This window comes from Perca flavescens, chromosome 15, assembly GCF_004354835.1.
Source record: "Perca flavescens isolate YP-PL-M2 chromosome 15, PFLA_1.0, whole genome shotgun sequence".
Taxonomy (NCBI): Eukaryota; Metazoa; Chordata; class Actinopteri; order Perciformes; family Percidae; genus Perca; species Perca flavescens.
This window is the reverse complement of record NC_041345.1, coordinates 12,538,434-12,546,761: the sequence shown is the minus strand read 5'-3', so window position 1 is coordinate 12,546,761 and position 8,328 is coordinate 12,538,434. Positions and strand designations below refer to the sequence as shown.

At 40.7% G+C, this 8,328-nt stretch overlaps 2 protein-coding genes across 3 annotated transcripts; one reads left to right on the top strand and one right to left on the bottom strand.

Moving 5' to 3' along the window:
• Nucleotides 1-401: 401 nt before the first annotated feature.
• rnps1 (RNA binding protein S1, serine-rich domain) lies at nucleotides 402-3,430 on the bottom strand. The gene is made up of 7 exons (XM_028600385.1): nucleotides 3,324-3,430; nucleotides 2,261-2,407; nucleotides 1,953-2,138; nucleotides 1,734-1,839; nucleotides 1,223-1,376; nucleotides 980-1,121; nucleotides 402-839 (listed from the first exon to the last, which is right to left on the bottom strand). Coding segments are annotated over exons 1-7 (843 nt in total). The 5' UTR covers nucleotides 3,326-3,430; the 3' UTR covers nucleotides 402-733.
• Nucleotides 3,371-6,594, top strand: LOC114570141 (uncharacterized). Of its 2 annotated transcripts, none has more exons than XM_028600384.1 (4): nucleotides 3,371-3,573; nucleotides 4,012-4,693; nucleotides 4,850-4,963; nucleotides 5,343-6,594. In XM_028600384.1, the coding sequence occupies exons 2-4, from the start codon at nucleotides 4,052-4,054 to the stop codon at nucleotides 6,210-6,212; spliced, it is 1,626 nt and encodes a 541-aa protein (XP_028456185.1). In that variant the 5' UTR covers nucleotides 3,371-3,573; nucleotides 4,012-4,051; the 3' UTR covers nucleotides 6,213-6,594. The 2 variants fall into 2 exon arrangements, with proteins under 2 accessions (XP_028456185.1, XP_028456184.1); XM_028600383.1 differs by having other exon boundaries at nucleotides 5,256-6,594.
• The last annotated feature ends 1,734 nt before the right edge of the window (nucleotides 6,595-8,328 follow it).

Sequence of the window (8,328 nt, the reverse complement as noted above, 5' to 3'; positions counted from 1 at the left end):
TCTTATGAGCCATTAAAATCACTTGTGTGTAAAATGGGTATGCTAGAATGGAATCTCCTTTACATAACATGTAGAACTGAATGGCTGACACTGAGCTCAGAAGTGGACATAAACAGGTACAAGGCTCTGCTCTATGTAAATAACCACAATTAACTTAACATTGTAAGCTACAAAATTTAAAAAGCTAAAAAAAAAACTTTTTAAGGCGCGTATGAATTGCATTGTATCTAGATTGTGTTCCTGTTATTATACACACCACCTGAGTGTTTAAAGCCTACATGTGTCTACAGTAATTATAGCTTTCTACCTCCCCTTCTAAAATGAATTAGGGGCCTTTCAGAATCTTGACCCGACTACACACTGAACTCATACTGTACATGTTTCAGCATTTTTATTTTCAAAAAAATGTCTAAAAATTCAGTACATGGTAAAAAGAAATCGCATTTTAAAAGAAATATTTATCGATCTCACTGGAGCCCAAACTCAGCTTGAAACAAATACTGCAACAGCTTTTCAGGATCAACCTAACAAAAATATGAAAAACTCACATTTGCACAAAAAAAAAAAAAAAAACATTTCCGCTTTCTACACACAGGCAGATGTTTGTATTGGCTACAATGCAAATTATTTTATTTCTGGTGAGTCAATGAGGTCTGGGAAAGCAGGAACTCCAGCTGGTCTGGTGTCAAGAGAATCTAAGAGATCACTTGGTATCAGAAGGCAGAAAACTTGTCTATCTGGAGGAGTTAGAGCTGGAACGAGAGCGGTGACGCCTGCGACCAGGAGATCTGGAGCGAGAGCGGCGGCGCACTGGGGACCGTCTCCTCGGGGAGCGGGACCTGCAAGGAAAAGAAAAAAAAAAGAAAAAAACTTTTGTCATGGAAAGGCAGGAAGAATGTCCATTAACATATGTTACCATTATAGTGTGAAAATCAAAAATGGATGGACATAGTTACTGATTGAAAATCATTCAACGTACCTTCTCCTCATGCGTGGTGGACTGCGACGCCACATAGGTGGTGGTGGGGGCATTCTGCGAGGAGGAGAAGGTCTACGAGGTGGAGGGCGGATTCGTTGAGTCAGCACAGCAGATGCAGCAATTTCTTGTCCATCAATCTGACCTATCAATTCAAAATCAAAAGTCATCGCAGAAAGTTATTCAACACGTATGCCTATACTAATCGTGTGAGTCAGAGGCACTGAAAGAAATACGCTGAGCTACCTCCATCCATGTGTTTGAGGGCCTTCTGGGCCTCCTCAGGAGTCTCAAACTCCACATAAGCATAGCCCCTGGACAGGTGTGGGTGGACCCTGTCCATTGGCATTTCGACCATTTTGATTTTTCCATATGTGGAAAAGATCTCCTGGATGTGGTCCTGTGCAAAAACAAAGACATACAGTATGCTTGTCAGAAAACTTTGATTAATTGTGGAGGAAATATGAAATATTCTGAATTCATAATACATAAAATAGACTCCTGGCAACAAGACTACGCAAATTTAAAAAAGCCTGTTTACTGGACAATAAACATAATTAGAATAAAGGCACGATATAAAAAAAACAAATCTTTTCTTTCTCCTCTTTACTTTCTACAATTCTATTTTCCTCCTAGATTATGAACGTGTCTTTTTTTTTTTTTTTTTTTTCTACCTAACGTGACATTTATGAGTAGTACCATAATCTCAAATCATGATCATTTATTCTGCTATAAAAAGTGGAATTTCTCAGCTGACCTTGGTGACATTCCTGGTCAGCCGCCCTAAGTGAACTTTAGTTGGTTTGGGGCTCGGGCTTCTTTTCCTTCGCTCCTTATCATCTCCCCTCTTCTGTGTCTTGGACCTGCAAAATCACAACCAAAACACTGATTAATTTCATTGTGACTCAAACAAGTGAAAACACAAGACATCACAGTGTATGAATATCGTATAGCTGCATTAGATTAAGTTACTTACGCTGAGCGGGAGCGGCGGCGGTTGTCATGGCGTCTACGGCTGGGGCTAGGGGAGCCTGAGGAGCTGGAAGAGGAGGAGGAACGAGAGCTTGAAGAACCAGAGTGGCTGGAGCCGGATGAGCTGGATCCACTTGAGGAACCTGAGCTGGAACCAGAGCTGCTGCTTGAAGTAGAGCTAGATCTGGACCTGGTCGTGGTCAAAACAAAGAAAATTGTGTTGGGTAAGAAAATATATATATTTAGGACTTGATTTTGTCACTAAGAATAACATTTACAAATCACATAAAGAGGCAACTTATAAAAACAAACCTGCTGCTGCTGCTGCCAGTAGAGGCACTGCGACGTTTCCTTGCTTTCTCCCGCCCTCTCTCCTTGTCTCCTTCCTTTGTACTAGTCTTTTCTTTGCCTCTGTCTTTAGTTTTTTCCTCCTCCTTCCGCTTTGTGGGCGATGGTGCCCTAAATTCAGAGGCAAGCTGCTGTTACTTTGAGATCAGCTACATAGTGAATGATGTGGGGCTGCAACTAACAATTAGTTTTCATAAGTCTATACCTTTTCAGCAAGACAAGTAGTAAAAATGGCATGTTACAATCCCCCAGAGCCCATAATAATGTCTTCAAATTGCTATTTTGTCTGATTCAAACTACTATGACACAAAACGGGATTTGCAAAACTTTGAGAAACTGGAAGCAAAAATAAATGAGATTTGTGGCTAATAAATGACTGACGATTATTCAGTTAGCTAACAAAAAATGTCAGCAATACATTTTCTGTCCACTAGCTAATCAAAAACAAGAACTGTTTCTTCAACATAAACATGATCCAGAAATGTGATTGGGACAACAAAAACTATAAAAAAAAAAAAAAGGTCTTACAACCAAAAAAGGAGTACAGTTGAGAGACCAAAGAAACTAACATTAGGGTAATGAGCGTGTAAGGTTAGCTAGCTAAACTTCTCGCTGAGAGTAACGTTAGTAACGTTTAACACAGACCTTAACGTGTAGCTATTGCAAGAATTAACGTAATAGATTTAACGTAACGTGACTAACGCATTTCCTTTTTTTAATGTCGGTGTGTTAAATGTTATTGTATTTGGACTGCGTGCGCAATCTAATAGTAATACTATTATCACTGAAACATCTCAAACTAACGTTAGTAAAATGTACTGCCAACAAATACTGTCGAACAGAAATCCGCCGCCATTGATTTTCATTCAACTGACTCCACAAAACAAGGAGAATAACGTCATAGCTACGGGGACTGCTGCAAGTGCACAAACGGCTAAAAAGACGCTACACAATGTTCCTTGTAAGGTAAAATATGTACTGCAATTCAAACTGGTTTGACAGCAATCAAATAACAGGCTAAACTTACATATTTTTCAAACGAGGTGATTTTGCTTCAACCACTTGCGGCCTGAGAAAACGTCGCTCGGTGATGACGAGTTAGCGGAAGTTACGTCTCCACCTGGGCGACATTTACAACTCATTTGTTTATTTATGTACCTAGCTAGCTAGCTGTCGATAGAAATGTGAGTTTATGTGCGTATGACTACATCATAGTTATTTCATCATGGTACGTGAAATTATTTAAACACAAATTGATCGTCCCTCTTGTCGACAAGGTGAGTGCTTCACATTATAATGGCACTGTGCTAACGTTAGCTGTTGTCGTTAGCTAACGTTGCGGATCAGTAACGTATATATTTTATACGTTTTTGTTTTTACTGAGAAACGTTACGTTGGTGCCGTTTAATAAAAAGAGTGCTTCATCATACAAGTTATATGTTGTTATAACGAGAGAACGTGTATTGTTAAAACGGGAAAATTGGATTTAAGGATAAACCGGAAACTAACTAACTAAAAAAATAAGGATCTCGTGAAAAACTGAACATTTTTGTGTAATGTTGTACTGCTGCATTATTGGTATTTTCACATACTAAAGACGTCCCCTATAGTCACCCACTCTTTTTTTTACGTTTATTTCTCAGTATTAACCATACACCAAACGTTCGTTACATTATTTTATTTTTTTAACTAAATGTAAGATATTAATCTTCTAGAGATTAACGGCCGAACAGAGTCCCTCTGGAGTGAGAGACCATGGGCCGGTTGGATGATGCCGCCAAACACAAAGTGGTGGAGCTGCGGAAGGCGGGTCTGAGTTTCCGTAAGATCAAAGCTGTGCTGGAGCTGGAGAACATCAAGGTGTCTGCCCAGGCCATCTACCTGTTCCTGAGGGAGTATCAAGGGAGGCCTCCTGGGAGGGTTAGACCTGTGGAGGCCGGAAGCAGCACATCAACCGCACAGGTGCAGCCTCAAGTTGGGGCAACACAAGAGAGCTGGAGTAACATGCGTCTCCAAAATCTTATGCGGGAGGCATCTCACCATGCTGGCTTTACAGCCACTCCAAATTTTGCCAAACAGACTTCCACAAATCCAGATGCTGGTGCGAAGCCATTTGGGTCTGGAAAGACCAGTGGAGGCAGCAAGCCAGAACAACAACACGAGGGAAATAAGGAGGAAAATGACATCCAGATTGTTAGTGTCACCTCCCTTGCACAGAGCAGCCAACAGAGAGTTCCCCAGTCCACTGTAACAAGATCAGAGGCCGGTGCTGTGTCTACCACACTAACAGCTCAAGGAGTAACCATGAGGAAGAGAGTTACACCTTCTCCAGCCACTAATGCAATGCTGGCAGCTCGAAAGAGGCTTTTGGATAAAGCGCTGTCACACAGGATGAAGGTACCTACTTATACATAATTTCTCCCATGTGTCACACAATTCTAATTTTTAGGTTTGTAATTTATGTTTACAATAGCACAACACCTGTGTAATGTGTTGAATACCATAAGAATCAAATCATCTCTGTCTTAACTTGCATATATTGTTTTTCAACAGTCATTCCACCAGGTGGCGTCACTGTTGAGGAGAGATCACTCGAGTGTCCAAGGGGCTGATTTGAGAAGTGCAATGCAACAGCCACCCGAAACTTATGATCTGACCACTGAAAAGGTGAGAAAAGAGCAAACCTGATCTCCACCTTTTATTCACCTCAACAAAAGTGTTTGCCAGCACTTTATCAATGACAGACTTCAGTCACTTTAGTACATGTCCAAGATTACATTTGTATAATGATTGTTTCACAGCAGTTGCTGGTACCAGATAGTATACCAGCATATTTCCTCACCTGATTCTGGGAGCCTGAACCATATAAGATTAATTCAGTTTTATGTTGATAAGATTGCATTATAACTTGTAATAGTTTTTTGCACTGTTTTCATGATATTTTTGTGATGTTGCACAGACTGTTATGGATGGTCAATCCGGTGGAGGGAGTGCCCCCAGGCGTTTTCTCACACAAAGACCAGGTCTGTCTGTCCGTTCCTTTCAGCCTCTCCCTCGGGTTGGCATTCGTCTTCCTAACCGGTCACCAGCACCTTTAACATCCTCGGCCCCTGGGGTTGCCATCATCCGTCTACAGACCCCTGGAGGCCAGGGCGCCACTAGTAGTGAGGGGAACCCGAGCCCCCAGCAGGCAGTCCATGACACTGGAGGGAGAGGTGGTCTACAGGATCAGATTCAGACCCTGGGCTCTGAAGTGCGCAGCTTGGGTCTGGCAGTGAAGATGCTGGTGGAGCAGCAGTGCTGCCTGGAGAGGGAGCAGGCGCAGCAGACACACATTCAGAAGCAAATCCTCAGCACTCTGCAGAGCCTTGCTGCCAAACTGGGACGTTGTAGCGTTGTTCAACAGCAGCACAAAAAAACTCCATCACCCTCTGGTTTGCCAACCGCTTCTGCATCTACCTCATTCAGCCCAGAAACCTTCAACTTCAGTCAAGGCACGTACACTCAGTGCAGCCAAACCCAGCCAAGCTACAACTCTTTAGAGAGTTTAGAAAATGTAGAGGCCTTTAAATTGCCAGGACTGAGCCCTTCAAGCATTAATGGGTTTCCACCATGTAGCAATGCTGAGAACCTCCAACTTACTCAAACTCCCGCTCATACACAGCCGTATGCAGTTGCTTACCCACAGCAAAACAGTCAAACACTCATGCCACCCTACACACAGTCCTTTGTTTCTACATACGGCCAGTCACATTCTCAGACTTTCAGAGGATCAGAGAGTAAACCATCTGATTTCTCAAGCAGCTGTTCAGCAAGGACTCTCCAGGACTGCAGTGTGTCCACCCAGCCGGTGATGAACTCTAACCACTCTTCACAGGATCAACAGATCAATATTATCAAAGTGGAAGGACCTTAGAGGCCTTCAGATGCCACATAGTGTTTTGGGACCATAAGGGCTTGGCTGTGCTTTTAAAATACTAATTTAAGATACACATGTTTTTACAATGAACAAATGCTGTAGCATTTCTTAAACTAATTTATTTTATTTCCAAAGTACATTTTAAGAGAATACAAACAGCAATAAAATGCAATGCTTTAGTAATCATGTGTTTATAATTTGTCTTTACAATAGGCAATTAGAGAAAATGATTATGTGCAGGCACTTTGTCATTTTTTGACACAATTCTTGTTTATTTTGTATCTATTATTTTTGTATCACTAGGACTGGCATTACAAATTGTTAGTTTTCATACCTCTATGCTAACTGAAAATAAATAAAGAGATGGTTATCGTCCAAAGCATGTTCCCATTTCAATGTATAAGGCAGAGTGTGAGAAGCTAAAATATTGTATGTACATATGTGTGTCAAGCTTACTACAGGTGCAATTAATCTCATGACCTGCACTGGAAGAGCTGTAGTTTAATCTATAACCAGAACTACTACAACTGGTAAGGACTCAGAAGTGTGTGACAGGTGTATAGGTGAAAGAAATCACATAAATGATCAGTAAACCAAAATAATTATTTTTATATGGTGTAAAGTAATATTTATGAAACAATATAATTTGAAATAATGTCCTATTCTATATGAATTAGGTCATTTTACGCGTCTCAACATTGAAACCACAGTTGTGGGACATGAACAAAAGTGGTCCATTCATTTTTATAAATCACAATATTTAGTAATTATTTTTTATTCAAAGATGTATACTAACATGGTGTATATTTATCAAGCATCATATGACAAATTGAAACTTATAAATCCAAAATGTCATTGCTGGGACTTTAAACACCTATGCAGAAACACCTATGTATTGTATAGCTATACAGTATATACCAATCCAAATTATGCCCAACTAATGTAAACTTACAAAACAAACATTGCATCATGAGTACATGGTTATTCTGGAAGTCAGTAATACAACCATGGAAGGCTTGTATCGACAGTTTTGTTGTCATTACTCATCATTACTTGTTCCTCATGGGGGAGACAAAAACTACGCACTATAGCTTTGAGCATCAATTAATTAATGAAAATTCCTGAAATTAATCATTCCAGAGTCCTTACACATACACGTAAATTTGAACACATTACTCCGGTACTTAAATCACTTCATTGGCTCCCAGTTTGAATCACTTTAAAAATCCTGCTTATAGTCTATAAAGCACTTAATGGTTTAGCTCCTCATTACATCGGACTTGCTCACCGATCACAACCCTATCGGGCCTCTCACATCATCAGCCAGAGCTCTTCTAGCTGTACCCAGAATTAGATCCAGGTCTGGTGAGGGGCCTTCAGTTACTGTGGGCCTGCTTTCTGGAACAAGCTGCTTGATGACCTGAGGTCCATCACAACTGTGTCACAATAAAAGACTGTTTTTCCAGTCGTATTTCTTAATTGAAGTTTTCTATAAAATAGTGTTAAAATCTTGTCTTGTTCTTGTGAACCCAATCTCGTGTCTCGTGTTGTGAACTGAGTGTCTCATCACATCCCTAGTAGGCTAGTGAATGGGGAGTCAGAGAAAAGTCTGCACATTGTGATGGGCCTTTCAGACACAGCATGGTTTGAGCTGTGCTGTGATCCTGAGTCAGTCTCTATTCTTGGGGCCGGTTTCCACCTGGTTTTAAAGTCAGCAGAATGTCTCTCGAAATGCATCAGATCATTTGTAATCGGTTATTACTTCCCGCTCTATATGCAAATAAATAAAACAGCTGTTTTCAAAGTTAAAAGATGCATTGCTATTTGTCACAATCAGGGCTTCTAGTTTCAACATGTTTGAAATGTTGATGTTGCCCCAGCCACCTCTCCGGGTGGGGCTGTCCCCACCTCCTTTTATAAGGCTGCACCAAACACACTAATCTCATGTCTTCAGTTGGTGTGATTAAACTGGTCAGAAAGCCAAGCACCGATCATACTGTCAGTCAGGATTATAACAAATCATACTGTCAGTCAGTGAGGATTAAGCAATTCAACAGCAAGATCTGGAAAATACAGACAGAACAGTCTAAGAATAGAGAGAATAACAAGGATA